Genomic DNA, 27,839 nt, shown 5'->3' on the forward strand with positions numbered 1-27,839 from the left:
CCCCGGAAAATCTAATCGCGACCTTGTCAGGGTACCAACACAACCTTGGAAGAAATGTATATAACCGTGGAAGTTAATTACACATTCACTTCAAAATAAATACAACGCCATCTCATAATTACATTCAGTACAATAATGTCCAAAAGCTAGCAGTGCGTATCAACACCGGCTTCAAGGTCTTTGATCATCTGCCAAAGATTTACCCTTCTATCACTCTCCCAGTCTTGATACTGGATGTTTTTAAGGACCCCTGCCAGCAGCAAATGATCATCGCTTGTGATCGAGACTCCATTTTCTGGTGCAAGCATGCGCTCCGCCACTTTCTGGTAAGCCAGTCTGTGGGCGCGGTGCTTGATAGTATTTCTCATTTCAAAATATAACCATCTCCGACAACCCGCAAGGAACTTGATTCTCTCAAATGGGGACAGTCTTTCCAGGTCATCCCTAGAATCCCCAGCAGGACCCCCTCTCGTGAACACCCGCTGTTCAATCTCGCTAGCCGTCAGTTCGTAAGCCTTGTTCTGCACCAGAGTCGCCAACTCAACAGCGCGTATGGGATGTTTCACCCTCAACATTTCACGCGTGCTCTGATGCTGCAGCTCACGTCTCCCCATGAGGTAATCTGCAACGTATTCGGCCAAAGTATTGGTGAGGGATACATAAGTATGCACCTTCTCTGCCCTTTGCACCGCCTCCATCTCAGACGTGAAGAGGACGGTGAGAAGCTCGCTGAAGACAACTCCATCCGAGTACCGAGGGGTAGGGTCCGCGGTCTGCATTTTCGGGCTGCGGATCAAGGCCGTCAGCTCGGATGGGAGCTTGATGAGATGCGTGAAGTATTTCGAGCCGTATAGACTTGGGGATACCGACGCGGCGGAAAGATGGGCGAAATCGTGGAGGTCCCAAATAGCAGAGAAATTATCTAGCATGCGGACACTATCTCCCTCAAAATCCTGTGCCCTGACTGCAATGTGGCTTACGCCAATTGCTGATATGGCCGTTGGAGGGATGAGTCTTCTCTGGTAGTCCACAGTGAAGGTTGAACTGTTGACCAGTCGATGGACGCCGTAGTTGATAGCACGAATGACATTGTAGTTGCAAGAGAGAAAGATGTTGATTTTGGTGAAAAGATGATGGTTGGATTCTACCGCTGGCAGGAATTCTTCACGGCACTCCCAGCGAGCGGCTAGATATAAAACCCCATATTTGTGGACCGAGATTGCGGCTTTCCAAAGCAATTCGTGCTGGGTAATTGAGGAGAGGAGTGATTGATTGTCCGTTCTCTCCGAAAGGAGTCTGCATCCCTCCAAAATGTATTGGAAAAGAGCACGCTTGATGGCTTTCACGTGAAATCGAATTGTCTCCCCATCCTGGAAATGGGGATACGCAGGAATCTGGCCATCTAACCACCATGTTGAGGGATCATAGACGGGAGGTAAGTCTTCCAATGGGTGCAGGGGTGTCTCCAAGGAGACATAGCTGGGTGGTGGCTTCCTGTTTAGGGGTCCCTGCCCACATGCCTCGTTGTGAATCGATTCGGCGGGTAGGGTCGTGGGTTTGAGATATCCATGTAGAAAATTTTGCAAGATCCAGGTAATTGAATACATTGTCATAATGTAGATATGTCAAGAGCTTTACCACTGGACTGAATTACTGACGATATCCGTTGCTTCTACTTTTATATTAGATTTGGGGGCAAAATTACAATACTATTTCATCCTTCTTCAGACCTAAAATCTCACGCGAGATTCAGCCTGCTAGAATGGTTTCAGATGCATGGACATATATCTTTTCGAGGTTATAGTAGCATTCTTCCCATGTTGTCCTGCAGCTAGGTATTAGCATGCCTGTAAGATTGCACCGAAAGGGTAAAATTAGCCTAGATCACTCGTTAGTCCGTGTAGATCTCCCCGTTTCCCTTTCGAAGAGCAATATGCTACTATAAGGATTAAATACAATATAGTGTGAATGGATTCCTTTTTGTACTCAGTTAATTCTTGTTCTTTTTTTAAAGAGAATGATCTAAGTATCATATGGCAGATAGAGGATATCGGTTTCCAAAGAAGCCATTTATGGAGGAGGCGTAACCATCAGCCCGTTGTTGTTAGGAGACGAATATGTTCGATTCTGCAACAGGATTTATTAGCTCGAGGTAGCCCGTTTAGGAGGCAACCGCCCGCCTATACAACTATCCTTTGATTTTCATTCATAAGGTCTGTTAGGTAAAATCAGAGATCGTCAGTCTTATCTTTTATACCTCGCTAAACTATAACTATAGACTTAAAAAGGCTGGACCCTAGGTCTGGATGTCTTTCAGCTCGCCTAATTTGGACTAGATTGGGGCCGCGCGATGTAACTCTAGTCCTGCCGTGCTTTTTTGGTGTCTTTTATCGGGGAACTATGAGATCTCTCATACCTACATGTATATGTGTAGTCTAGCAGATGCTGAATTTGTTGTCAAGAGTAATGTAATAATAATACTCAGAAAAAAAGAGCACGTGTACGCAGTACAACCCCAGGCAAATGGATGATCGCTGAATCCTGGCAACTTTAGGGCGGCAGAAGGATGCTGATCCCGACATAGTTTCAAGCCTCTTTTACTTGGAGTGGTAGGAGAGAAATCGTGTCTCACTCCAGGGCTACGGAGTATAGATGGACTCCGTACTCCGTAATTAATGTCAAACTATATCTTTCCTTGGCAAAAGGAGTCATTCCAAGGTTTGTTTTTCGAAACCTTCCAAGGTTGGAAAGAAGTCGTGCTTATTTTTTTCTCGCCCTTACTTTTTAGTACATTAATCAAAATATTCGTTGCTGCAACAATACTGCAGGAGGTGAAAACTCGTCGGAATTCCTATTAATCTCATCACTTTGTTGTATTGACATGACTCAAGGAATATTGTTATCGGGGTCACATGTTACAGCCCTAGAGGCCCCGGGGACCTAGATAGGAAATTTTTTTAGCTTTGAGATAGTTTTCTCCAAATTCCATTTTTTATCGTCTTTTTCCTCCCTTCTGCTTGAGACGTTGTCTCTCAGGATTTTTTCTATACATGCCAACCATGGAATCAAAAACAACGGTGGCTGTCTCTGGCAGTGAGGAGGAACCAGTCGGACAATTGGATCAAGGGCTTCGGGCTTGGACAGTCGTCTTTGGAGCATGGTGTGGTCTATTTTGCGCTTTTGGCTGGGTGAATGGTGAGATTCCTCTCTATTTCTTGTATTCCTCATGCCGACCGATAACCTGATACGCTTTACCCCAGCCATGGGCATTTTCCAAGAGTACTACCAGAACAATCAATTACATTCATATTCAGCGTCCAGTATCTCCTGGATTTTATCTCTGGAGCCATTCGTACTCTTTGCGGCTGGAATTGTCATCGGAAGAGTGAATCTAGTCCCATCAACCCTAGGAGATATACATATTAATCTTCTTTCTTTCAGGTATTCGATAATTATGGCCCAAAGTGGCTGCTTCTTATTGGAACATGTCTTCACGTCTTTGGTATTATGATGACCTCCATATCGACGGAGTACTATCAATTCCTGCTAGCCCAGGGAATCTGTAGCCCTCTTGGTGCAAGTTTTGTCTTCTCGTCCTCCCTCTCCTGTACCGCAACATGGTTCGAGAAACGACGTGCCTTGGCCTTTGGAATCGTTTCCAGCGGTTCGTCACTGGGTGGAGTTGTATTCCCAACCATGTTGTCTCGGATCTTGCCTAGTATCGGGTTTGGATGGTCCCTGCGTATCTCTGGATTCATCATCCTCGCACTCTTGGTAATTGCCAACCTGACTGTCCGATCGAGAATACGAAATGTCCCGCGGCCAGTGAAGTTGAGTGATTACACGAGCCCGTTCTCGGAGGTACCCTTTATCTTGCTTATGCTGGCATCCTGCTGTGGATTCTTCGCCATGTTTGTGCCCATCAGTTATATCGTTGTAGAGGCCCAAGAGGACGGAGTCAACCCCGACCTAGCTGGGTACTTGTTGACTATACTTAATGCTGCCAGGTGAGTATTACTGTCTATCTTGGTTTGATGAGGAGTCCATGATTGAGCTAACCTATTTTGCAGTCTCCCAGGCCGCATCATACCAGGCTACATAGGGGACAAACTGGGCCGATTCAACGTCATGATTGCCATGTGCTCCTTATCCGCCATCGTTATCCTAGCCCTCTGGCTTCCAGGTACTCTTCTCTCCCCAGGCAGTGCAGCCATCTATATTATCTTCAGCATGTTGTATGGGTTTGCATCGGGTGCATTTGTGGGCATGGTACCCGCCCTGCTGGGCCAGATCTCGCCCGACGTGACCAAGATCGGTGTTCGTCAGGGAGTTCTATTTACTTGCATCAGTATTGCATCCCTCACGGGAAGTCCCATTGCGGGAGCAATCTTGAGCCGACAAAATGGGACCTATTGGGGATTACAGGTCTTTTCGGGTGCAATGATGGTAGCAAGTGTATTCTTCTTCATTGCGGCGAGAGCGGTACTTGCTGGACTGTCTATCGCAAAAAAGGTTTAAATACAAACGGAAATAGAATTGGAGCCCTTTATACATAGCTATCACAGAGCTGAGCCATGACAACATCCAAGTTGGTCAAGCCTTTAGGCTGGTGAGTTGTCCAACGGATGGAGACTTTGTTATAAACCTTCAGCATTTCATCAGCAAGGCAATTCGAACGCAAAAGAAATAGGAACGCCCAAAGCGACATACATTTATCCATTCGGGATGGTGACGAAGCCTAGTCGCCGTATCTGCAACCTGTTTCATAAAGGTCTTGATTTGTTTCCTAGTCAGCGACACTTTCGAAAATCAATGGGCAACAAACTCACCCATGCATCTTTAAACCCGGAGAACTGAATCTCCCGTTCAATCGCCAATCCATCCTCCGTCAATTTCCACAATCCCCCATTCTCAACCAGTAAGTTTTGCACCCCCGACAAAACACTCTGCACCTCCTCTCCCTGCGCAACAACAGGCTTTCCCGTCTTCTCTTCCTTACTCCACACTCCGCCGTAGATCTTATCACCTATATCCCCGTTTGTATACGGAACCAGATACCCCCTCTCATCGCACTTTTCAGCCCGTCTTCCAACAACCACATACTCCACCACCGGACAACGGGCCACCCTCTCCAACGCCTCGGGAGCTGCATAGGTACACAATACTACAACCGACCTTGGCTGCTTTCCACTCATCTCCCACAGTTCCTCGCAAAGCTTGACTACTGTATCACCGGTAGCAATGATCGTATCGAGGATCACGATCTTCCCGTCGTCAGACTCCCGCGGGAACGGTCGTCGGCCTAGCCAGTCCACTACCACATCCTGGGTGCCCTTTGTCTTACTGCAGCGGGCTAGAATGCACGAGGTAGCGGGGAGGAGGGGCTGTGCGGCCACGAACATGGGCAAGGCTCCGCGGAGAATGGGGATCATTGTTGTGGGGGATTGGGTGAGGGTTTGGTCGTGGGATTTGGCCGCGGAAATGATCTCGTGCGTTAAGGCGTGGATTGTGTCTTGCATGATCTTGGGGGTGGAGGATAGAGAACAGAAGGTCATCATTAGACTGGTGAGGGTTGGGGTTTCAGGGAGTTCGATGATGGGAGCTGAGACAGCCATCTTTTCTTCTGCGTTCGTCATATCAAAAACGAGGAGATTTAGAATGTTTAGTGTAAATGATTATATTAACATTGTGCCTGAGAAGGTGATTGTTAGCATATATAGGTACTTGGCTTCATGTGGGCATGCAGATCTCACAATTAGCAGAGACAGTCGTAGAGACTAGACTGTTTGGTATTACTTCTCTTACTAGCATAACTAGGGCTTACTGCACTGGACTGGCGAGAAGTTATTATTATTATTATTATTATTATCAACCCGTCTGTAGTTCGTATCTACACTATCTCAATGTAACATCAAATTAGCTGCATAAGCCACGTAATTATGTACGCTACTGCAAGCTTCCTGACTACAGGAATCTAATTCATTTCTCCAGGGGTCTTTTTCCAAGGATTCAGTGGGGGGTAATTGTGGCAGTTACCCTGTAGGCTTTATCTACTCGAGCCCCTCTACATTTATGTCTAACTTCATACTACAACCATCCCAGCTTTGAAAAAAAGCACCCTCGTCAAAATGATAGCCCTCGCGATCTTCGACTTTGACGGCACTCTCTTCGATACACATGAATCCATCTCCCAAACGATAAAACTCACCTTCGACGCCCTGCTACCCACCCACGCCCCTCCCCAATCCGAAATCCACCGTCTGATCGCCAGCGGCGCCGGCCTAGCAGACACCTTCAAAGCCCTACACCCCTCCCCCGCCGAATTCACTCCGGCCGCCGAGAACGAGTGTATTGAAAAATACCGCGCTCTCTATGCCACCCACGGCCAACTACTCATCAATGCCTTCCCCGGCGCCAAGGATCTCTTGACTGAACTCAATGCCCACAAGATCCCGATCGCCATCGTCAGTAACAAAGGCGTAGCCGCTGTGAAAACAGCCCTGGAGCGGAATGGCCTAGATGGTTACGTGCCTGAGGATTTGATCATCGGCGATAAGACTCCCGGGGCAAAGCGCAAGCCCGATCCTGCTAGCTTCGTCGATGTTCTGGTTCCCGTCTTGAGGGAGAAATATGGGGTGGAGGAGGTTGATTTGGAGAATGTGCTGGTGGTGGGTGATACGGTGGCGGATGTGCAGTTCGCAAGAAATATTAAGAGCAAGGTCTGCTGGTGTCGGTATGGGTACGGAGATCAGGAGGCTTGTCAGGAATTGAAGCCGGATTTTGTGGTTGATTCTTTAGGGGAGGTTGTGGGCATTGTGAAGGCTTAAGGCCCGTGATTGATATACACTTTTATACGTATAGAATTGGTGATCCCAAGGTTGGCTGGGTAGGTCCACGGTCTTATTGTTCATGGATGTACAGTAGGCTGAGTGTACATAATTGAACACCACCTGGGCAGCCCTGGAGGGCTGCAGCAATGACTAAAAAATAGCCAGTGAGCGATTATGCACGTGATTTGAGTCTCCGTGCTGACATCTACTCAGTGAGCCACCTAGGGCCCATAAAAGCAGCTCAAATAGGAAAGCCCCGTACTTTGTACTTCTTTGTACATAGTAAATATCTGGTGTATTTTGTCCTTCTATGCCACAAGCATAAGACCAAGCACATGCCAAACGCCTCATACGAAAGAGAGAAAAAAAAAAAGCAACATAGCCGAAATCAAAGATGACCGGATTGTCCCGATCAAGGGAAAAGAGGTCGATGCGCTCACATTAAAGAACAAACTGGGTACTCGATACAACGAAAAGCGGCTGGCAACCAAAGCAAAATACCAGCCAGGAAGATAGGTAAGTACAAAGAGGTGGGAAAACAGAAAATCATAGAGGGCCCGAGTCGAGCTTAGAAAACGGAGATGAAGTTTCCGATTCTCTCCTTCTGGTTCTGAGCAATGCATTCCGAGATCCAGGTAACGTTCCGAATTTCCTAGGCGATATTAGTTTCATACTCGAAAATCCAGAGAGATTGGCTCTGAGAGGCTTACCTGCTCCTTCAGCTTCATCCAGGCGTACACCACAGCCGGAGTGAATTGACGAGTGAAAACCAGCTTTGACAGATCCATCTCCTTTTGGTAGAAAAGATCCTCTAAACTCTTCCCATCTGCTGGACCTCCGCCCATACCACCAAGACCGCCGCCGCCTTGGCTCAGGCCCACGGCATCAAAGAATGCCTTGTAATCGGCCACAGCACTTACAGCCAAGGCCACACCCTCGACATCCTCTGCGCGGGAAAGCATGAGACTTCCCTCCGGGTAGAGCTTGCCAAACTCCGGGTACAATTTCCTCCGCTCGAGCTTGGACAGCTCGGTGCCAAAGGAGTTGAGAGTAATATTGATAGAGCGGCGGTCCGCCTCGAACTGCAGAATCTCCGCCATGACGTCCTGTGTCGGTGTCCCGCTGAAGTCTGGGTGAGTGTTGATGAAGTTGTAGAAATCCTCCAAGTAGTTCTTGTAGAGGGTGTTGCGAACGATCTCGATGTTCAACTCGTCCAGGTCCTGGTGGCTCAAACTACCCTTGAAGTAGGCGGCCAGCGGGGTCTCGATCAGTACCGAGTTGTACAGTTCCTCGATATTTGTTGCGACGCACAGCACAGGAAGAGTCTCGAACCATCCTAGAGGGTGGCATCGCTCCAAAAGTTCTCGGGTGTCTCGTTCATGCAGAGTGCCTGTGATCAACAGGGCAATGTTGTCGATCATGTATCCGTATGTCATGTATTCGAGGAACTTAGCAGATGAGCCTGTCGCCTGTGCGATCAGGTACTTGAACTCAGACACCAGTTTATCGGTCATCCGGCTCGCCAGATCGGAGGTGGAGGGGTTGGGGGAAAGAGAGGCAAGGAAATCGCCATATGAGGGAGCAAGCTGGAGCTTGACGTCTATTGGATGGGATTGTCAGAATCAATATGCAATAGTAGAACCTACAACAAAGTCAGTGGGAAATTAGAGCATACCGTCAATTGTCTCGCATTGAGTGAGGTTGGAATAGTTCTGGCCGCTCAACAGGCTGTTCCGATAGCCGCGAACAATGCCCTCGACATATCTAAGAGAGTCAACAACAGTCTACTCGGACCAAGCAAAGACATAGACCACATACCCGCCGTTAACATTAAAGAATAGGCCCTCCATGGTGAATGTGGAGAAGATGATTGGAGAGACACAGCTGTAGCTCCATCCGTCCTCTGAACACACATGGGGCTTAGTCATGCACCTAGCCACACGGCTAAGCCACTCGTGGCACCCGCTTTTCAACTTTTTTTCTTCCGTGCAAATTTAGATTCAATTTCTCCATCGACACCGGTGGCCGACACGCCCTACGCTAATTATTTTTTCCACCATTTCTTCAGTTCGGTTTATCACTCGCTTTGTCTAGTTTATTCTTTTCTGTTATTTTTCGATCCTAAACGCCGTGGCCGCGCACCATGACGCTTTTCATCCTTACTGAGACCAGCGCGGGCTATGCCCTGCTGAAGGCCAAGGACAAGAAGCTCCTCAAGCGTGATGATATCGCCGAGGAGGCTTCCACTGCAGAGGGTGTCTCCAACCTGTACGTGAATTGTGTCTTCCAATCCTGCCGAATAAAAAAATTGAGTGGGAATGAACCGACTCGCTGAAACGGCGCAAAATTTTTGTTATCGACGACAATATCACTAACAGAACCTCTAGTCTCAAGCTCAAGAGCTTCCAGAAGTTCGACAGTGCTGCCTCAGCTCTGGAGGAGGCTGCCTCCATCATGGAGGGCAAGGTCACCCCCCGCCTGGCCTCGCTTCTTGATGGAATCAAGGATGAGAAGAAGGTGTCCCTCGCCGTTGCCGATACCAAGCTCGGTAGGTCAATCTAGTGAAATCTCTTCCCACAGTATGTATGCTGACTGTGGTTGTGAATAGGAAACTCCATCAGCAAGCTTCCCGGTCTTGACATCCAATTGATTGCTGACTCCAGCACCAACGACATCTTCCGTGCCATCCGTGAGCACCTCACCACCCTCATTCCCGGTCTTGCCCCCAGTGACATGTCCACCATGTCCCTTGGTCTGTCCCACTCTCTCGCCCGTCACAAGCTCAAGTTCTCCCCCGACAAGATCGACACTATGATCGTCCAGGCCATTGGTCTTCTCGATGATCTTGACAAGGAGCTGAACACCTACGCTATGCGTGTCAAGGAATGGTACGGATGGCACTTCCCCGAGCTGGCTAAGATCCTCAACGACAACATTGCCTACGCCAAGCTCGTTCTGAAGATGGGTATGCGCTCCAACTGGGAGACCGCTGATCTTGCCGAGATCCTCCCCGAAGAGATCGAGGGTGCCGTCAAGGCTGCTGCCGACCGCTCCATGGGTACCGAGATCAGCCCCGAGGATTTGGAGAACATTCAGGCTCTCGCTGAGCAGGTCGTTGGTTTCTACGACTACCGCTCCCAGCTTGCTAGCTACCTCACTTCCCGCATGAACGCCATCGCACCCAACCTGACTGCCCTTGTCGGTGATCTCGTTGGTGCCCGTCTTATTGCCCACGCTGGCTCCCTTACCAGCTTGTCCAAGAGCCCCGCCAGTACCATCCAGATTCTGGGTGCCGAGAAGGCCCTTTTCCGTGCCCTCAAGACTAAGCACGATACTCCCAAGTACGGTCTGATCTACCACGCTTCTTTGATCGGCCAGGCCACCGGCCGCAACAAGGGTAAGATGGCCCGTATCCTCGCCGCCAAGGCCTCTCTGGGTATCCGTGTCGACTCCCTCGCCGAGTGGGCTGACGATGTCACTGAGGAGGAGAAGGCTGCTCTCGGTACCGAGGCCCGCTTCAACCTCGAGCGCAAGCTTGCTGGTATGGAGGGCAAGCCCATTAAGCCCCGTGGTGTGGCCATTGCCCCCAACGGTGTTCAGGCCGAGAAGTTCGACCTGAAGGAAGCCCGCAAGTACAACCCCGATGCCGATGCCCTGGCCTCCGAGGAGCCTGCCACTGTCCAGAAGTCTAAGAAGGAGAAGAAGAAGCTTGTTGAGGAGGTTGAGGATGAGGAGATGGCCGATGCTGACTCTGATGAGGAGGCTGAGGATTCTGATGAGTCCGAGGATGAGGCCCCCAAGAAGAAGTCCAAGAAGAGCGACATTGAGGAATTGGCTGCTAAGGCTGGTCTCAGCGTTAAGCGATACGAGCGGAAGCTCGAGCGTGGCGAGATCACCTTCGATAAGGCAGGCAACCCCACTTCAGTCAGCAAGAAGGACTTGAAGAAGTCCAAGAAGGATGCCAAGAAGGCCAACAAGGACGATGGCAAGAAGCGCAAGCGTTCTGAAGACGACGATGAGAAGAAGAAGAAGAAGAAGTCCAAGGGAGAGTAAGCGTATGTTTTCAAAAGTTTGTGCAATGTGACCGGATGGCTTTCCTGGGATCTGTATGATATCACACTTTTTTATTTCTGTTCTTTTTTTTGTTGCAATCTTCCTGTTGCTCGCATGTTTTGGGGCATTTTATGGTTGATCTACCGGTCTTTCACTGGCGCAGAGGGTGCTCGTTAGGAACAAGGCAGTACAGTTTTAGCTGGAATAATCTGTTCATACTTCATACTAGATTGTAAAGTTGTAGACTCATGTATCGTAAATTGTAGTCTTAACCAACTCCGTTCCAGTCTCATCTCCGTTGCTTCGCCTCTATATACTTCGATTTAGCCTAGATATGCAGGTAGATAAAGACACCGCCCAGTTTCTGCCGGCAGTTCAAACAATTTTCCTTTCTTCAGTCCAGTCACCCATTTGCTCCAGTCTATCTTGCCACATTCAACACACAAAATGAGGGTAAGATCTATTCTAGTTGAAGCTCTGGATTACTGCTAACAGAATAATCTAGATTATTGACCCTCAAACCGCCGTCCTGACCAATGTCGAGGTCCTGGCCTATCTGACCTCCAATCCACCCCGCCGACCACCGCCAAATTCGGGGAACTGGGCACCAAGCCCAGATCTGAGGGATCATAATACAGTGGTTAAAGAGGTGAGCAACCCTATAATGTCCTTGTCATCTATTCACGGGGCATTGTGGCCTAGCGCAACTGCACCACGGATCCCAGCGTGGAACGGAGTCGACCAGACCCCAAGCTCCCAGACCAGACCCCAAGAGACCAACGATAGTAAAAACAACCGACTAACTCTCCCAGATTCACAACTATGCAAGCCGTCTCTCCCCCCACCTCCTACGATACCCCCGCTACACAGCCCGCCCTTCCTCCTCCCAGTCGAAATCACAATCGCAAGCCGCAATGACCGGCACACTGCGAACCTCAAATTCAACAAATACAGAGCCAGATGTCAATTCCCTGCCGCCACCAATAACCTCCACAGAACCAACCCCCATGGACATCGCCCTCCGGGACCTAGTAGTCCGTCTACAGCCGTACGGACTGACCAAAGCCGAGGTCGTCATGATTCTGAATCTCGGGGTGGGATTGAGCGGTAATCCTGCTACTGAGGAAGCCGCGGAGGAAGCTGCTAATGGGGAGGATGCAATGGAAGTGGATGGGGAGGCGGAGGGTGAAGCAGGCGAGGAGGATGATTACACTGCGGTGGTTTTGATGGATAGTGTTATTGAAGAGCGGGAGCTCAGACTGTCTGATGAAGATGTTAAGGCTATTTTAGCTATCATTAAGGAAACTCTTACGGCGGATTATGAGAATGTGAAAGGGTGAGAAGTTGGAAGATGTTTTTATCAGAGATGTTTGATATTAAGAATTAAAAAGAAACCAGTCTGATACTTCATCCCTCCATGGCAGATTCACAATGGGAAAGGCCAAATTGCTTTCACTTCCTCCGGAGTTTTCTCGCCGTCATTTGATGAATGTACATGTCCTGCAATTGCTTGTTCGGCTTTCTTTTGTTCTCGAAATCCAAATGTGGTGATATCCAGCCTTCCGCATCGGTATCCAGACATTCCCGAGCAAGGGCCTGGACTTGGTGCCAATCTTGATAATCGGCGAATTGGCACTCATGAGCCTCGACCTCTTCTTCGGTGAAGGATAATGGGCAATCTCTAGTGAATCCCAAATTCGACCAGCTCTGGAATATCTCTATGAGACATTCACGAAGTGGGACAACGCCCACCGAGGAGATCTCACCACAACGGATGAACAGCTCTCGAAAAACTCGCGGCACATTCATGGCGGTATACGCCGGTCTGTTCTCGAGATATGTGGCGACCTCGTAAGCCTTGGCTAGCTTATCTTGCTCCCACTCGCTCAATGCACGCCTTTTTTCTTCCTCGTTTAATTGATCGGAGTCGTCCGGCAGCTTCGGGTGTACAATTCCTTTCACGTATTCATCCTCCTGCCAAGGCTTCAGGAATACTGGCCATCGAGCTTGGAGGAAGGCTGGCAAGACTAGCACTCCTTGCAAATCAATGAACGATACTATCCGCGCGTGTTCCTCGGGCGAGACGTAAATGTTTCCCATATGTAAATCTGTGTGCCAGAGTGTTGGCTGAGGGGACTTCGAAAGGATGCTATTGGCATCCAAAAGTATCATGAGGCGTATCGTAGTTTCTAGAAGTTCGGTATGCTCCTCAACACTTCCGCGGTAGAAATGTGCATGGTTCGTAAGATGTCCGTTGGAGATTCGAGACAACTCTATTCTTGCGATGGATATCCCTAGGGCTGAGATTGTATTCCCTGGGAGCACGTTCAGTTAGTGCGATTGTCAAATCTCAGAATAATATACTCACAGGGCCCGATATCATGCACACTTGGGATAGCAGTTTCAATTCCCTCTGTTTGGTATGTGCGGTCACAAGAGGGACCGATGCAGAAAGAACCCGTTGGATCAATATCCTGGTCAAGAGGTGTGCATTTCGAAATGTTCGTCTTTTTTTGAAGATAAAGTCCCCCAGATGCAGGAAATCGAATAGCCGACAGCTGAGCCTCCAGCCTTGCTAGGCTTCTGATGAGTCGCAGCTTTTCTATTTCCGGCATCTTTTCCCAAACCTCAAAAAGTTGGATCCCTGAGGCTTTCTCCATGATGATATACTCGGCTCCCATGGCGTTGGATCTGTCCGAGGACCAGGATAGTACCCGAGGAACGGGGATACTTGTGTGTTTCCTTACTATTGCTTATTAGTAGCTGAAGCCTTGCAACATTGTGATTTAGGAATCACGTACTTAATTCTGACACGCCTACCTCGCATTCTGTGGTCAAGACTGCAGGCCCAGCAATGCGACATGGGATTTTGGCGATGACTTCCATCCCGTTCTCCTTTTGCATCAGAAGGACTTTGCTAAAGCCGCCTTCCATATTCTCAATGGCCGTGATTCGAGATGAGTGGCCACCAGCAGTGGCAGCAGCAGTGCAAAGCGCGTCCAGGTCGAATTTCACATATCGTCGGTCAAGTTGGTTCTTTTCGTCAACAAGGAAACGCCCATTGGTATAGGCGAAAAGCTCTTCGCGACCGATTGATCTGCTTTTGGAATTTAGTAAGAGGGACCAATCTCAGCTTTGACGGCCTTACCTCGACAGGTTATGGAAATATAGGCTCTTTGTGGTTTCTGTATGTGCTTGAAGCTCCGAAGAAAGGAGAGCATGGCAGGGTCTTCGCGAGTCAGATGTCACGATGGATGTCAATTGATGCAAATGGAATAATGTCCTTTTTTCTAGGTGTATAGCCTGTAATCGGCAGAGTCGAGATGATTTTAACCACGTTACCTAAACCCCTGCATCAGCCACAGACCAATCAGAGTGCTCCGTGGAATAGATGTGCCAACACTGTGGTTTATTTGATATAGGATCAATCTTTTTCGTTTTACACTTCATCTCAGTATTCATCATGAAGCCTGAAATTATTCATCCCATTCCCAACCTCCTGTCGACCCATCGGCGTCATATCCAACAAATGATATGTCGATAGGATAATTTCCATCCCCCGGGATGTAGTATCATAGGTATGAAACACGCAATCATCATGTTTTTTGAAAACGCTCAGACCAAAATACCCATTCCCAGGCTTCCAAGTAATAATCTCACCCCTTTCTTCAGCTTCCTGCCACGCTTGATGAGTTTTGGCAGAGCTGTAAAAAGGAAACTTCCATCCCATCTGCTCTTTGTACTTACTGATCTCGGATAACGGCGCAGTCGCGACAGCCACAAACGAGGTGTCCCGGCTCCGCAGATGACTGAGATCGGGAATATGATCCATGCAAAAGGAACATCCTACACACCCGCGATGTTCACCCGGGCCGAGCATGAAGTGGTAGATTATCAGTTGCTTGCGGTTGTCAAAGAGGTCTCCCAGACTCTTTTCCCCGTCCGGAGTGTCGAATTTGAATTGGTCCGGGTTGGATACTTGGACCATAGGGAGTTCCCGACGCGAGGCAGCTAGTCTTTGCAATAACTGTGTGGCTGCTTTTTCTTGTTGGAGGAGATCCATTCGAGCTTGTTGATACTCCTCTGCGCTGACAATCTTTTTCTTCTTTGTTGTTAGTATAAAAATATAAAGGGGTTATCTCAAACATACCTCTTTCTCGTTGGAATCCATCATGTCTCAATTTTGGTCAATTTTGGTCAATTTGGTCAAGTTTGGTCAAGTTTGAGTGTTGACGTCGAGGACATTCTGACCTCGGGACCTCAGGAGGCAAAGATCGTTACTCAGCCGCGGGGCCCGCCTGAGGCAATTTCGGCAACCTTCCAGTCGTTTAGTGTACATCCATCAAGCATTCCCCAATTATTTTACACTACATCTGGTATCATACGTTCATCAAGTCTGGCTCAACTCAAAGTCGTATTTCACCACAGCGAATGCAGTACCGGCGAAAATATTTCTTAGGCCATCTAGTTGGTTGTTGCCGGTTCTTCTTGTTTTGATATACTGTTCTATAAACCATGTAGCGCTTTGGCTAGCACAACTAATCAGGCATTCTGGAACTATAGGTATATTTCGTTCGAAAATTGATGTCACGATGATCTAGCTGTAGAATGTAGCCCTGACATACAACCTTGGAAGACCTAAAATAAAATTAGAAACAAGAGCATATTTCTTGATGGCATTAGGAATAGTAGATAAAGTTAAAGCATGTCTCTGACAAAAATAACTTTAGCATTTGAAGCGGTGCCGAGCCAAGCAGTCATTATATGATCATACATACATACCTAGGTAGGCAATAACCATCACTTGTCGCCATACAGTATAGCCCAGCCAAAATTCCTAACATTCTCATGGAGGGAATCACATCCAAAAACATGCTCACAACCTCCTCTCTGGACGTCAAAAACGTCCAGCTTATCTGCAATCTGGAGAATGTTGTCGACCATGAACTCGAGACTGTGCCTCCTGTTACTATACCTCGACAACTCGAAAACTCGAAAACAAAGGGAACCGGATTATGCACGTAAATTGACTTGACATAATCCCAGTTGATTCGTCGATTCGCTCAGAGTTGGTGATGGACGCAGGGAAGGGAGTGCTGCCGCCGTCAACAAACATCACTTTTAAATGACGACACGCTTAGTTTCGATTGGCCTAGATCGAGCCTCGCCCAGTTTAGTAATCACCATGTGACAGTCACTTACTGCTGCAAACGGAAATATACAGCCAAAAAGGTATTCCTACGTGTCTAGATCGACACAATGAGCTACTTCTGTCGTGCCACTAGACGTTGAAGAAATACTGTACCTTCAATTACTTACGGTTAAAATGAACTCATTGCAAGGTCGGGTGATAACAGCAAGAACCTACGTTTGACTTAAAGCTAGGATCGATCCTTCTAGACCACGACAGGTGTAAGTATCATATCAGAAGATACGAGAAGAATGAATTCCTGGCACATTCCGCAAAAATCACAGTACGCTGTCAATTCTTTCTATAGAAAAATTACTCTTTCTCGCTCCTTCTTGGACACTCTGTTCAACAAGTTACCCCAATCCTTGGTCAAACAATATTAAGAAATACGTTATGGAGTTTGAAGGAACAATCGAGTCAGGTGTCTCCGGTATGGATAAGTGTTTTGAAACCCCAACGTTGCATATTAATTCAGAGTCCTGACTGTATTCTGGGAGTTGAGGATCGAGGCCGCAGAAACGCTCAAATCCCATTGTTCCGGACACACTGGGAACGGATTTGCAACCTACGAGCATTGCACGCAGTGGGCAGTGGCTGACAAGGCAAAAGAGTGCCCGCCGATTGACCGACTATATGCCGCAAAGCCTTGCAAATCAATCAAGAGCAATATTGGAGTCTGGTTCTTCCACTCGTCGTAAGACAAGAAGCTACTCAAAAAACAAACGAGCTGGGCGGGGAGGTATGATGCATGCTGCTGCCTATGCGCCTTCTGGGAACAAGTATTCCAGAACTTCCAGAGCTGCCCGTGCCACGTCAAACCAACAGAGGCAGAAGCTACTAAAATATCGGAGGCTTAAGCATCCCAAAGGATCTTCTAATGCGGCCAAGGAAGCAAGATCCAAAATGGCCCCGTCTGCGGCTGCATTACCCAGCATGAATACCGCTGTCGATCCACTAAAGGAGGTGGAAGACGATTGGAAGTCCGCCAACTCTGTAACGGATTCTTTGGAAAAATTACGTATAAATATCCCGAGAGGTACCGAAAAACCCCTTCCAAAGCTCCTTCTCCAGGCTGACGCAAAGGATTCCGACTCCTGGATATCCGTCAGCCTTGGAGGAATACATTATTTGGACGAGGCCGAAGAAAAATGCGCAGTCATTATCCAGATCCGCCATGACACAAGGCACGAAGACGTCCGGTGCCGGAAGATCAATTTTGACTTTGCAGTTGCAGGACTTGATGAATCTGATGATGATGAAAACTCCAAAGTTGTGATTAAGAATATAATACCCCGATATTCCGGTGGAACACCGAGATATACCAAATTGACATATTCACAAGACGTGGGCATTACAGAGCCCCATTCAGGTGCGAAAGCTGGCGCTTCGAGAAAAGTAGAACATGAAAGGCAAAAACAGTTTAAAGCCAAAGGTTTTTATCGCTGTCAACCGAACACAACACTTGCACGACTGGGCTATTTTATGCTCCTTGAGAACAAAGAAAGCGAGGCAGGAGTACCTCCAAGTTTTCAGGGAGTGATATTCTTAAATTCACGCAGACCTTTTCATTTCCTTGTCAAGCTATGTGCTGATATGCCGGGAAGTTGGCGTTATTACCTTCACCGACACAGAGGTGTAGTCGCAAGGTTTGAAATAAATCCTGAGGACTATTCACCTGTCAAAAGGCATAAGAAGGACTACACGGAATGGTTTGGTGGGATAGAGGGAGAGTGCAATGTATGGGAAGGATGGTGATCTTCTGCCGCTTCACACCATTATGAGAGAGTGGCGTAGCTAAAGATTCAGTTCAGTTAAGATTTGGCGAAAGAATCTGGGGATAAGGTTAGGAATCAGTTTTTCGAGTTGCTTTTTGCTTGGTTTTCTTGTGTCAAAATAATGACGTTGAATACTAGCTTTTGTCCAGTTCCACCACCGTCGGATACCCTTTTGCTTCGTATTTTATTATTTCATGTCTGGCCACCGTTCTTCGACGGAAGTGCCCTTTGCTTTATATTCAGCCACCCTCATTTGACGGAAGCGCTTTTATGCCCTTTGCTTTATATTCAGCCACCGTCGTTCGACGGAAGCGCTTTTAACTTGCATGTATTTAGCCTACGACGGTTGGCCCCTCGCTCGAGGACGACCGATTCTCTAGGAGTAGGCAGATATCACTATGTGACTAGGGTCATATGACCCCCACATAGACGGCCGTCGTCAGATAGAGATAATACATCATCTTATCTTCCCCTTAGCTTTCAGCGCTTATATCCGCTAGGGGAAAGAATCCGCGTGCATTTATAAAAGGTGAACGGATAGGTAGAGGAAGAGAGAGGAAGGCTTACTTCCAACTTGTTCATTCTGCTGCGTTCTATATACGCCAGCCTCACCAAAGGGCTTCTTCCAAAGTTCCATCTATTGTGGTATCATACAAAGCCAGTCCCGATAATGTACAGCTATTCCCAATAACTGTCGAAAGAATCCCCAACTTCGACATAAGAATAAATCTGAATTCATTTGTGAATCCGGCCACGCCATCATAGTAACGGCTTATCCAATCATGCCGGTCATGCAAAAAGACAAAAACCATCCAAACTCCAAAATTCGGATAATGTCCAGAACTTGATAAGCTTAGACCTCGGCGTGGAGATATAGCGGAGAGCAGGTGGCTTGGTGGGACGGTGAGCTGGACGGGATGTCTCAATAACCCGGCAGCCCATCGATCCGTTGAGAATGGTATAGTGAGGAACAGGGGGAGCATAACAACTCAAAGTCCAGCTTTAGTCGGATTTCTCTTCCTTCCCAGCAATGAGACTTCCATACTGGTTGTAAACCGGATCATCTGGGTCATCATTTTCCTTATCCCATGGTCCGAGGTCATCATCAAAGAGATCTCTTTCTTGACCATTGCAAACCTCAGAAAGAGTGATCCAGTTTGCGTGATCGGTCCAAACCCCACCTCGGCCTCCGCGCACCTCCAACCAGTTTTGCCCGCCCAGTAGCGATGACTGTGCAGCGTCGAACCCGTGTGAGTCGCGGACATATTTCCGCAGTAGGGCGCGTCCCCATGGGAAAAACCACATATTCTCCCACCAGGTGTTGCGGAGTTTGGGGTCGCCGTTGAGATGGGCGATTACCGGCACCGAGGCGGAGTGGGCATTCGTCATAAGCGAGATGTTGTGCCAGGTGCGTTCGCGCGGGTTCGGGAGTTTGTCAAGCGTGGCATTCCATACTGGTCGCTGGGTTGATTCTTTTGCGAAGCGGGACTGGATGAATGGGTTGGGGAGTGCTGCGATATCCTGCGGTAGGAGGAGACGGTGTTCGCGCGGGACGCCGTGTTCCATCTGTAAAGCGGACATCTTCGTGATGTTGCCGTACTTAACCCACTCGACATCCCTGCGGGACATGATCTGGTTGAAGAAGAGTTGTGACTCGAAGTCGACGCCAATACCGTACTCGTAACGGTGACCTGTCTCCAGCCGGAGGTTGATTCCGGTGATGTTTGCTGCATCCGAGATGCCCACCATCCGGTAGAGCAACTCTTTGAAGTCGTTGGCTGTTCGCCGCCGCTCCAGTTCTCTGGCCACCTCTTGTCTTCCGTACATCTGCGTCAGAGCCTGGTAATCTCCAGACTTGTTCGAGCGCAACTCAACTAGCCGCAGGACCTCATCGTAGATCAGACGCAGATCCGCAGCCTGACCAATGACCGCTCCGGGGTTCAGCCACCGGGGTCGGTTCAGAGATCCATCCGGGTAGACATCAGTCTTCCAGCCATACACATCAGGAGGTAGAGTTGATTCGGGAACAGATACACAACCGGGATCGTCCAGCAACCCGGGGAAGCACATCTTGCTTGCACCAAAAAGAACGCGCTGGGTGTATTTCTGTACCATCTCAGGCGCAGCCCCAGCCTTTTGGCCCTCCACTTCTGCGAACCCAAACTTGGCCCGCAGCTTTCGGTTGTTCGCCCTTATGATAGCCTGGAACCGCTCCACTAGGATCTTCGGCGGCAATTGGAAGAAGCTGTCTGCGCCATCCACCATAAGCACGAAGTCGCGGTCATGCACGGTTTTGCTGTCTCGGAGGTAATTGCGCACGCGCGTGATCCGGTCCACCATGCGCTCGGCCTCGGTCGCTCCGGGAGAGTCATGCCCGTAACCGATTAATGTCGGCGGTGGGTATCCAAGGATCATAGCCGACGTGAGCGTTCGGCAGACTCCGCGCGAGCCCTGCGAGGCTGGGACTAAGACATGCAAGCGCGGGTTGGGTTTGTCCAGATTGTGGGGGAGGGTATCGTTGACATTAATATCGGTGCGGGGAGGGAGGAGGACCTGGGCGTCTTCTGGGCGCTGGGGGAAAGGATGGCGAGAGGGAAACTTGGTCCAAAAGTCCGGATCGACTCGCTAGGCAGGTTGTCAGCTTCTTTGTTTTAGGCCTAGCAATCACAGCATGTCTGTGGAGTAGGAAGCGATCCTTACCGTTGAAGAAGACTGTAGCATAAGAAAGAAGAAGAACAATGCAATTACTGACAAGCCAATTGTTTTAACCCGGTTTGACCGTGACCGACGGTTGAAGACGTGCCACAGCATCGGAGTCGACTTGGCATCTTGAAAGTGTAGTGGCGCGTCCTCCGACGCCATCATGCAATAATAAAGTCGAATCAGATACTAGGTAAAGCAATATGGAACATTGTAAGATGTCAGGAACCAAAAGGAACCCGGGACATACGCAATCGCTTTGGAGGTGGAGAGAGAGAGAGGCTGCGATCGGCGCAACGTTTCCGGTGGCACCCCCGTCACTCCGTCACTTCGTCACCTCGTGGACCCCTTAGACCCCTAGACCCCTTACATTCAAGCTTCACATGTCTCAGCTCTATTGTCTTCCAGTTTGTTTAGCATCCAGATCATATTTAGAGTCTATGAGAATATGCGATTTTGCATCTGGATATCTATGGATGTCGCTTATACCATTATAAAGAACACATTCACCTGTATTAAACAACGATTAGTCTTTGAGAAATATATATCCTTACACCTACTACTCCATATATCGATCAATATTCCTAAAAAGGGCCTTGAAAATAGTATCTACGTAGCCTGTGAATAGACTATACATCTTTTTAGTTATGCTCAATCTCACATTGCGTAACCGGTCGAAGACATCAAAACTACGTACCTAGGTAGGGACCTGCCAAATCAACCTTGCTCCTACTGTTCTCTTTACAGGTGAGGAGCTGATGCGCTTCTTCGACTCAGTCATCGGTGAGAATCCATCCTCGCTCGTTACCGTCTGTCCAGCTAACCGTTCGTGTTAGACATAGTCAAGCCAGTTAGCGCTGGTAAGCCAGCTCCGAACGTTGACCTGGTTACGTCGGCTTTCAAAGTTTCTGAGCTATGGCGAGTTCACTTGGGACGAGAGCGATGGCTTTATGATTATTTGACACGATGGACGCCGACCATATACCTTTACCTGGATCGGCTTCGTCACCCTATCTCGAATAGTTAGAGCGTTCCTAGAGCACTACTACTACCTGGTAAAGGGGTGCCGGAGCTAGGACGTTGTCGCAGCCAAGTGGCTGGGAGGAGATGTGGCGCGTGCTAATGGATACGAGAATCTCAATACCTACGATATTGTCACATCGAGCTCAACGTTGATGACCGCCGACTTCCATAATATTCGAGCCATCATCACACTCGAGAGTACGAAAGGCCACAAAGACGCCCTCAACGAAGACTTCATTCGCTACCTGAAACCGCTGAAATGCCGTCGGGTTTTCAGGTGAAACTATGAGACAGTCCAAGCAGCCCAAATCCTCCATGGCCCGAGATCACTACTAGTATTTGCAGAAAATGAGAGATTGATTATGAATATGCAAAATACTATACAGCTAGGTCCAAGTCTCCATGTAGAGAACCAGCTCAACAGACATCCCAGAACCATGTACACCCCAATGTCTCACTCCAAGTAGATTTCCTCTCTCAAACGTTGTAAATTCCGGAACAGCCCACCAGCCGGTGCCCCACTGTCACTATCGCGCCGAGCCTCAGACCTAGACTTAGACTGTGTTCGCTGGTTCTGATCCTGCTGCTGATCCAAGGCGCGCCGTCGATCCTCCACGATATTCGCCAGGCTATCCACGAACCGATTACGGGCTTTTTCCTCGGCCGATGCATTCCACACAGTCGCCAGCGTCCGCAGAGCTTCAACGCGGCGGTTGGCAGCGTCCAGTCCGGCGTATCCTCCGCCCTCGCTGTCGAGTAGCTCGCTCACTTCTGTGCGTAGCTTCTTCATCATTTCTTGGCCCTTTTCTTCGCGGTCTTGGCCTTCGGGCCCGAGGTCTGGTCCTGAGACTGAGATGAAGGATGATGAGAACGAGATCTCGGATGGGGGTAACGGCCAGCTCATTGCGTCGCCGAAGGTCTGTACAACGTCTTCTAGGCGCGATCGCACTTGGTTCAGGGTGCGGAGATTTGTTATGTATTCTGGGTCTGTCGGGACGGCGGGTTTGTTCTTGGTGTCTGGGCTTGCTGCCGACTCGTCCTCGTTTGTTGGCGCATCCTCTTCTGCTTGTTCGGTCTTACGCCCGTCTTCTGGTGACGGGTCCGGGACGAACTTTGTTATGTCGTCGCGTAGGACTTCAGTTAGGGTTTCGGATAGCCCGATTGTCTCGCCTCGTAGGACTTCGACTTCGTAGGCTAGTCGTCCACCGCTTCGGAGGATTTCGTCGGTGAGTTGGGATAATGTGCTCGAGAGACGGATATTTTGGGCGCTAATCTGGGAGAGGAGGGACTGGACCTGCGCAGACAGCTCTGTCAGGGGCACAGAGCCGAGTGACCGAGAGGCATTGAGTTGTGATGATGCCACAGTCAGCGGTGATAGAGAGTCATTGAGGAAGTCGGCTGGGTCGAAGTTCGGGTCGGCGAAGTTAGGCGATGCAGTGGGTTGGTTTGGCGGCTTGACGCCAGCTCGAGTTGACGAGCTGTAGGTTTGTGATGTCATTTGCGTAAAGCTCTGATTGTGGAGCTTTGGCAATCTGTCTCGAGGTCAATTCACGCTTGAACAGAGAGCTGGCCTCCGCGGGGAGGGTCGATATCTCCACGCCCCACCGCCTTCTCCTTTCCTCATTAGGTATGGTGTTATGCCATTTTAGGTATAGTTCCTGGCCGCTTTTCGTTTTCAGATCTATACAGCATAAACAAAAGAGATCAACCAATAGTTACATGTATTTCTACATATCTTACTTTTTTGTTCCCTATTTTAATCCCCTATTCGTCTCACCGGCTCACTTGCTAGTTTGGCCCTAATATCCTGAGGGCCGGTTACCTTCTCATGTGCAACGCTCTGAATGTGATTCTCGAGCTCTTGAGGACGAGAAACCGGGCGAAGACTTATCGCCAATTCTCCCGCTTCATTCTCTCTCTCCATTTTTCTCTTTTTCCATCTCACAAAAGGAAAATAAACAATGACCAGGAACGCAATGGCCCCAAGAACGCTGCCAGGCCGAATTTTTTTTGGGCTGCTTGCTGAGCTGTTTACACTGGATTCGACAGTTTAAGGCATGATGCATGACTCGGCTTCTTCTCAACAGATACCAATGTACTCCGTACCTACCCCAGGGTGGGGTCGGGGGGATGGAGGGTGTAATCCCAGAGGTAAAAAGAAATAAGCCTAAATCTACGTGAAATAAGCATTATTAAAAGTTGGAAAGAGTGATCATAATGTATTATCTCTGCAGCTGAGCTATATTTACATCCGACAGAGGCCTTGTACCCTCAAACAAGCCCCGTCATGCAGGGGAGACCATATATACTGATATAAGACTCGACAAACCCAAGCCGAGACTTCATATCGCTGCTCATCGATCCCAGCATCCAAGTCCTCCAATGGAAATAGCATGCCCCTATTTATACAAAAGCCTTTAAGCCTCAATTTCATAGACTCGTATCTGCCAGGTATTGCAGGGACCGAGAGCCGAGCGAGGAGTGTGGGTATAATTCTGATTTTGCAACACAAGAAGCAAAGAAAATCTAAGCACCAAGTTCATGTACGAACTTCGGGCCTGGAACTCCCGCATGTAGTTCAGAAGGACCAGTCGTCCGCGTGTTCGCCACAATGCTAGACGCTCCCGCCTGCGAGCTCCCACCAAGCTCGCTTGGTGCTCCATGCTCTGGGTGTTGGTATGACGGGTTTGCAACGAATTGAGTGCTCCCACCAAGCTCGCTGGCTTCTGGGTGACTCCCTCCGAATGAAGATGATGTGTCAGGCAGATTCTTCTGTCCTTTGTTCTGGCGCCGGCGGAATAACCAAAATGCTAGAGCGGCGATTATAATGAGTCCTGCTGCGCCGACACCGACGCCAACGCCAATTCTTGCCCCTGTTGACAGACCGCTTGTCTCTGTCGCGCCTTCGTTCGAGAGAGCTGGGACAGAAGGAACTGTTGGTACTGCTGGGATGGTTGGGCCGGTCTGTGTTGAAGAGGTTGTGCTGGTCTGGCCTGATGACATTTTCGTGTCGGACGATTCAGTCGTAGTTGCGGAGACAAATAGGCTTTTGTCTGAAGCTTGCAGCTGGATTTGGATTGCTTGCGCCCACATCGTGACGGGGCCGGAGACCTGTGTGCTCTCCTGGTCGACCTGGCGGACGGTGACAATTGTAGATGATGAACTAGGGAAATTGCTTAGACATCCGGCGAATGTCGTTGTGGAGTCCCTTGGTTCCTCGTAGTAGGAGAAGTTACTAGTGCCTCGAAGTCAATATCCGAGCTGGAAACCAGAATGAGCTTTTTTTCTACTTACGAGGGACAGCATATGGCAGTGGTCGCCGGATTGTGAATCACTAAATCGGCCGAGGTGTATCCACCTGGACAATAGCCTGGGCTATAGGCGATAGTTGCTCGAACTCTTCCATATTGACTGTACCCGGAAGGGAAACACGCAGGATCGGCATTGTCGTTCACGACGGCATTTTGTATTAAGAGACCATTTGGGACATTGTTTGCAACCTGTGGCTCGAATGTCCACGATTTCGAGCATGAGGCGGGAGCAGTGAAGATACTTGACATGGGCATCGTCGTGATCGTCCCTGTCGATTCGGCCGTCGCCCTTGCGACCAATGTCGGTATAGTAGACGTCATTTTTGAAGCTGTATCTGTTAGGTAGCTCTATAGGGTCTTGCAGAAGGGCAAGGTGTATAGCGGTCGGAAAAGCGAAGTCAACATTCGGCCCCCAAATCGAAAGGGGACTTATTTTCACCGTTATGTATATTTGTAGCGCAATCTCCAAATTGATCTTAGCTCCTCTCGGTAGTGCTGATTCTATAACTTTCCTCATCCGAAGCTAGTTTCTCACTGAAGACCCTCACACAGCCCCAAACCTGGCCAAAAATTGCATTTATTGCTCTATTTTGGGGGGATTTGACTAAGATGAATCGCCTGGATATAGAATAATCACAATCATCAATAATCTTGCTAATCAATTAGAGTAAACTGTGGAAAATCCTCCATGGAAAATACCCAAGATCAGCATCGCAATATCCACTAACATGCTAGCGTCTTCACAGCACGTTTTTTTACCCAATCTAATAGCTACCCTGGAAAATACCGTGTCTTGGCTGCGGCTAAGACTCATCAGGAACACCATCTGCAGAAATCAGTGCTACGTCATTTAAAACAATCAGATGAAGTTAGAGTACGGAACACATAGTAAGGTACGGACATCTGGAGTATACAGCACACGAAACTGAATAGCAGCTTTCAATATTTTCAAAAACAATAACAATCTTAATTTGAGAATATTATTATTAGGCTTCCCAGGTGGATATTCACTAATTTAGAAACTTTTAGTCCGCACAGAACCCTTTTGACACAAGTCATTTTAAGTGGTTGTAAGGCGGACGTTCTCCGCAGCTGCTGAGTCGCGTTTTTGTAGCTTCATTATCGTTGCTGACTGGCCCTGGGTATATTAGGATGCTACAGATACAAAGGAAATAACTTAGAGCGAAGATTGCATTGCAGTATACTAAATAAGTAGGATCAAAGCACTCATAGAGACATTAAAACAGCTGCAATAATAGCAGCAAACGAAGGTGGGTATCGTCATGGATCCAATCACGTCCAGCCATAATACAGAGACAACAAAATTCCGGGAGAGCAGACGAATGAGCTGTTGAGGAACAACTTCAAAGGCTCCACTTTCCGGAAAGGGCAAGATAAATCACAAACTGAAGGGGGAAGGGTCATATCTTCAAGCAAGAAATTGACCAATTAAATAAGGGGGGAAGGAGACGACGGAGGCAAACCGTCAAGATCACATCTAGATGTCTTCGACAACGCGGGCGTTGACTGCATGCTGGAGTCCAGTATCGCCCTGAGAGGTAGCGCCGTACTTGCTAGGGCCTTCGCCAAAGTTTTCAGCAACATTAAGCTGCGTCTGCTCGGTCTGTCCTGGGGTAGACGATAATCCAGGCAGGAAAATCACCTTGCTATTCGCGGTCTTGGCCATAGCCTGCATCGCCTCGAGGTAGCGAATCTGCATAGCAGGAGCGGAGGACAGGATATCAGCAGCCTGGCGCATCAACTTGGCGGATTCGACCTCGGCGCGCGCGGCAATAACCTTGCTTTCACCGATACGCTTCGACTGCGCCGCCATCGAGAGCGAGTCTTGCAGGTCGTTGCTGAAGATTATGTCCTTGATCAGCATCGACTCGACCTTCACTCCCCACCCGGCTGCTACCTCCTCGATAATCTCCGACGTCGACTGGGCGATCTCCTCGCGGCGCTCGATCACGTCTTGCAGCACCCGTGCGCCGATCACGTGGCGCAATGTGGTCTGCGTACGCTCGATCAGGGCTTGTTTCACGTTCGAGATGCCGAACGCGGTCTTGTGAGGAGAGACCACTTGGTAGTAGATGACGGAGGTCAGGTTGAGGGTGACATTGTCCTTGGTCATGCAGACCTGACGGGGCACCTCGACGATTTGGATCTTGACATCGACCGTGGTGATGTGTTCGCTGAGCGGGTTGATCTTAACCAGACCAGGATCGACCGATCGCTCGAAGCTAGAATAATCATCGTCAGCAAGTGATATTCAGTGGACAGGGGCGAGAGGGGATCACTAACCGTCCAAATCGCGAAATCAAACCGACTGCACCCTGTTCGACGGGCTTGAAGGGGTTAGGGCAGCAGATGCAGCAGGGGATAGCTCCAAGGAATCCGATACATTCACCCAGGCTGTGGACTAAACGAGGTATTGTTAGGACGAGAGTCGCAGCGCGTATATGGATTGGCGCAACTCACTCATGCCAGCGTACCAGCCATGCGCATCGGGGTTATCATCATCATGGTCGATTTGGTGCGCGTATTTGGGCTGCAAATCGCTTATGTGAAATGGCTGGACATCGACCAGAGGTTGGTGTGTACCTCCACGGTGGGGGGCGGGAGCCTTGCTAGTGCCTGCTCCGTTTACAGACATGGTTGAAGTATTATGGTAGTTTTGAGGATCTTGGTATTTAGATGTTCGAAGGTTGAGATTTGATTTGGAAGAGATGAAGAAAGGGGGGGAAACCAAAAGGTTTTAAATGTTCGAAAGGTAAACAACAGAACTTCCCTGCACTTCTCCGCAGTGGAACTACCTCTTTAATGCCTCTTAAATGCCAGGACTGAATATCATTGGATAATTCTAAGCCTCTCTTCCCAAGGCTGAGTCTTTGGTCGGGCGCTGGTCCATGCAAATTGAGGGGCCGATTAGCCGCTAGGCTCGTCATGGCTGTTT

The 27,839-nt window shown here is 48.9% G+C and overlaps 15 protein-coding genes across 15 annotated transcripts; 6 read left to right on the top strand and 9 right to left on the bottom strand.

The window, feature by feature from the left end:
• Positions 1 to 146: 146 nt before the first annotated feature.
• Positions 147 to 1,607, bottom strand: N7471_003390 (uncharacterized protein; the record flags this gene model as incomplete). Its single annotated transcript, XM_057276110.1, has 1 exon — positions 147 to 1,607. The coding sequence occupies one exon, from the start codon at positions 1,605 to 1,607 to the stop codon at positions 147 to 149; it is 1,461 nt and encodes a 486-aa protein (XP_057140748.1).
• A 1,390-nt stretch (positions 1,608 to 2,997) lies between these two features.
• On the top strand, positions 2,998 to 4,518 carry N7471_003391 (putative MFS monocarboxylate transporter (Mct); the record flags this gene model as incomplete). Its single annotated transcript, XM_057276111.1, has 4 exons — positions 2,998 to 3,195; positions 3,261 to 3,385; positions 3,442 to 4,007; positions 4,071 to 4,518. Exons 1-4 carry the CDS (start codon positions 3,051 to 3,053, stop codon positions 4,516 to 4,518), a joined length of 1,284 nt encoding a protein of 427 aa, XP_057140749.1. The 5' UTR covers positions 2,998 to 3,050.
• Positions 4,519 to 4,546: 28 nt separating this feature from the next.
• N7471_003392 (Transcriptional coactivator/pterin dehydratase) lies at positions 4,547 to 5,636 on the bottom strand (the record flags this gene model as incomplete). Its single annotated transcript, XM_057276112.1, has 3 exons — positions 4,547 to 4,645; positions 4,711 to 4,773; positions 4,830 to 5,636. The coding sequence occupies 3 exons, from the start codon at positions 5,634 to 5,636 to the stop codon at positions 4,547 to 4,549; spliced, it is 969 nt and encodes a 322-aa protein (XP_057140750.1).
• A 492-nt stretch (positions 5,637 to 6,128) lies between these two features.
• N7471_003393 (HAD family hydrolase) lies at positions 6,129 to 6,827 on the top strand (the record flags this gene model as incomplete). The annotated part of the gene is made up of 1 exon (XM_057276113.1): positions 6,129 to 6,827. The coding sequence occupies one exon, from the start codon at positions 6,129 to 6,131 to the stop codon at positions 6,825 to 6,827; it is 699 nt and encodes a 232-aa protein (XP_057140751.1).
• Positions 6,828 to 7,218: 391 nt separating this feature from the next.
• Positions 7,219 to 8,691, bottom strand: N7471_003394 (H(+)-transporting V0 sector ATPase subunit d). The gene is made up of 4 exons (XM_057276114.1): positions 8,649 to 8,691; positions 8,506 to 8,594; positions 7,541 to 8,430; positions 7,219 to 7,482 (listed from the first exon to the last, which is right to left on the bottom strand). Exons 1-4 carry the CDS (start codon positions 8,678 to 8,680, stop codon positions 7,399 to 7,401), a joined length of 1,095 nt encoding a protein of 364 aa, XP_057140752.1. The 5' UTR covers positions 8,681 to 8,691; the 3' UTR covers positions 7,219 to 7,398.
• A 282-nt stretch (positions 8,692 to 8,973) lies between these two features.
• nop58 (RNA-processing protein NOP58) lies at positions 8,974 to 10,883 on the top strand (the record flags this gene model as incomplete). The annotated part of the gene is made up of 3 exons (XM_057276115.1): positions 8,974 to 9,098; positions 9,218 to 9,378; positions 9,439 to 10,883. 3 exons carry the CDS (start codon positions 8,974 to 8,976, stop codon positions 10,881 to 10,883), a joined length of 1,731 nt encoding a protein of 576 aa, XP_057140753.1.
• A 428-nt stretch (positions 10,884 to 11,311) lies between these two features.
• On the top strand, positions 11,312 to 12,227 carry N7471_003396 (uncharacterized protein). The gene is made up of 3 exons (XM_057276116.1): positions 11,312 to 11,336; positions 11,389 to 11,532; positions 11,696 to 12,227. Exons 1-3 carry the CDS (start codon positions 11,331 to 11,333, stop codon positions 12,221 to 12,223), a joined length of 678 nt encoding a protein of 225 aa, XP_057140754.1. The 5' UTR covers positions 11,312 to 11,330; the 3' UTR covers positions 12,224 to 12,227.
• Positions 12,228 to 12,335: 108 nt separating this feature from the next.
• On the bottom strand, positions 12,336 to 14,104 carry N7471_003397 (aminoglycoside phosphotransferase family protein; the record flags this gene model as incomplete). Its single annotated transcript, XM_057276117.1, has 4 exons — positions 12,336 to 13,198; positions 13,252 to 13,629; positions 13,685 to 14,011; positions 14,032 to 14,104. 4 exons carry the CDS (start codon positions 14,102 to 14,104, stop codon positions 12,336 to 12,338), a joined length of 1,641 nt encoding a protein of 546 aa, XP_057140755.1.
• A 394-nt stretch (positions 14,105 to 14,498) lies between these two features.
• Positions 14,499 to 15,094, bottom strand: N7471_003398 (uncharacterized protein; the record flags this gene model as incomplete). The annotated part of the gene is made up of 4 exons (XM_057276118.1): positions 15,034 to 15,094; positions 14,738 to 14,988; positions 14,631 to 14,692; positions 14,499 to 14,587 (listed from the first exon to the last, which is right to left on the bottom strand). The coding sequence occupies exons 1-4, from the start codon at positions 15,055 to 15,057 to the stop codon at positions 14,499 to 14,501; spliced, it is 426 nt and encodes a 141-aa protein (XP_057140756.1). The 5' UTR covers positions 15,058 to 15,094.
• A 1,373-nt stretch (positions 15,095 to 16,467) lies between these two features.
• Positions 16,468 to 16,772, top strand: N7471_003399 (uncharacterized protein; the record flags this gene model as incomplete). Its single annotated transcript, XM_057276119.1, has 2 exons — positions 16,468 to 16,514; positions 16,550 to 16,772. The coding sequence occupies 2 exons, from the start codon at positions 16,468 to 16,470 to the stop codon at positions 16,770 to 16,772; spliced, it is 270 nt and encodes an 89-aa protein (XP_057140757.1).
• Positions 16,773 to 16,977: 205 nt separating this feature from the next.
• On the top strand, positions 16,978 to 17,473 carry N7471_003400 (uncharacterized protein; the record flags this gene model as incomplete). Its single annotated transcript, XM_057276120.1, has 2 exons — positions 16,978 to 17,346; positions 17,417 to 17,473. 2 exons carry the CDS (start codon positions 16,978 to 16,980, stop codon positions 17,471 to 17,473), a joined length of 426 nt encoding a protein of 141 aa, XP_057140758.1.
• A 926-nt stretch (positions 17,474 to 18,399) lies between these two features.
• N7471_003401 (glycosyltransferase domain-containing protein) lies at positions 18,400 to 20,805 on the bottom strand. The gene is made up of 2 exons (XM_057276121.1): positions 20,550 to 20,805; positions 18,400 to 20,474 (listed from the first exon to the last, which is right to left on the bottom strand). The coding sequence occupies exons 1-2, from the start codon at positions 20,712 to 20,714 to the stop codon at positions 18,852 to 18,854; spliced, it is 1,788 nt and encodes a 595-aa protein (XP_057140759.1). The 5' UTR covers positions 20,715 to 20,805; the 3' UTR covers positions 18,400 to 18,851.
• Positions 20,806 to 22,026: 1,221 nt separating this feature from the next.
• On the bottom strand, positions 22,027 to 23,070 carry N7471_003402 (uncharacterized protein; the record flags this gene model as incomplete). Its single annotated transcript, XM_057276122.1, has 1 exon — positions 22,027 to 23,070. The coding sequence occupies one exon, from the start codon at positions 23,068 to 23,070 to the stop codon at positions 22,027 to 22,029; it is 1,044 nt and encodes a 347-aa protein (XP_057140760.1).
• A 1,028-nt stretch (positions 23,071 to 24,098) lies between these two features.
• N7471_003403 (uncharacterized protein) lies at positions 24,099 to 25,204 on the bottom strand (the record flags this gene model as incomplete). The annotated part of the gene is made up of 2 exons (XM_057276123.1): positions 24,099 to 24,807; positions 24,867 to 25,204. The coding sequence occupies 2 exons, from the start codon at positions 25,202 to 25,204 to the stop codon at positions 24,099 to 24,101; spliced, it is 1,047 nt and encodes a 348-aa protein (XP_057140761.1).
• Positions 25,205 to 26,381: 1,177 nt separating this feature from the next.
• N7471_003404 (slipin family protein) lies at positions 26,382 to 27,539 on the bottom strand (the record flags this gene model as incomplete). Its single annotated transcript, XM_057276124.1, has 3 exons — positions 26,382 to 27,126; positions 27,188 to 27,305; positions 27,365 to 27,539. 3 exons carry the CDS (start codon positions 27,537 to 27,539, stop codon positions 26,382 to 26,384), a joined length of 1,038 nt encoding a protein of 345 aa, XP_057140762.1.
• Positions 27,540 to 27,839: the final 300 nt, after the last annotated feature.

This window comes from Penicillium samsonianum (genome assembly GCF_028829775.1).
Source record: "Penicillium samsonianum strain IBT 33392 chromosome Unknown utg000002l_segment0_segment0, whole genome shotgun sequence".
Classification (NCBI taxonomy): domain Eukaryota; kingdom Fungi; phylum Ascomycota; class Eurotiomycetes; order Eurotiales; family Aspergillaceae; genus Penicillium; species Penicillium samsonianum.

Coding starts and splice junctions, on each gene's coding strand:
- N7471_003394 (XM_057276114.1), bottom strand. CDS start 8,680: ATGGAGGGCCTATTCTTTAATGTTAACGGCGG. Junction 8,431..8,505: donor TCAATGCGAGACAATTGACG/GTATGCTCTAAT, acceptor CCCATCCAATAG/ACGTCAAGCTCCAGCTTGCT. Junction 7,483..7,540: donor GGATGAAGCTGAAGGAGCAG/GTAAGCCTCTCA, acceptor AATATCGCCTAG/GAAATTCGGAACGTTACCTG.
- N7471_003396 (XM_057276116.1), top strand. Junction 11,533..11,695: donor ATAATACAGTGGTTAAAGAG/GTGAGCAACCCT, acceptor TAACTCTCCCAG/ATTCACAACTATGCAAGCCG.
- N7471_003401 (XM_057276121.1), bottom strand. CDS start 20,714: ATGATGGCGTCGGAGGACGCGCCACTACACTTTCAAGATGCCAAGTCG. Junction 20,475..20,549: donor TGCTACAGTCTTCTTCAACG/GTAAGGATCGCT, acceptor CAACCTGCCTAG/CGAGTCGATCCGGACTTTTG.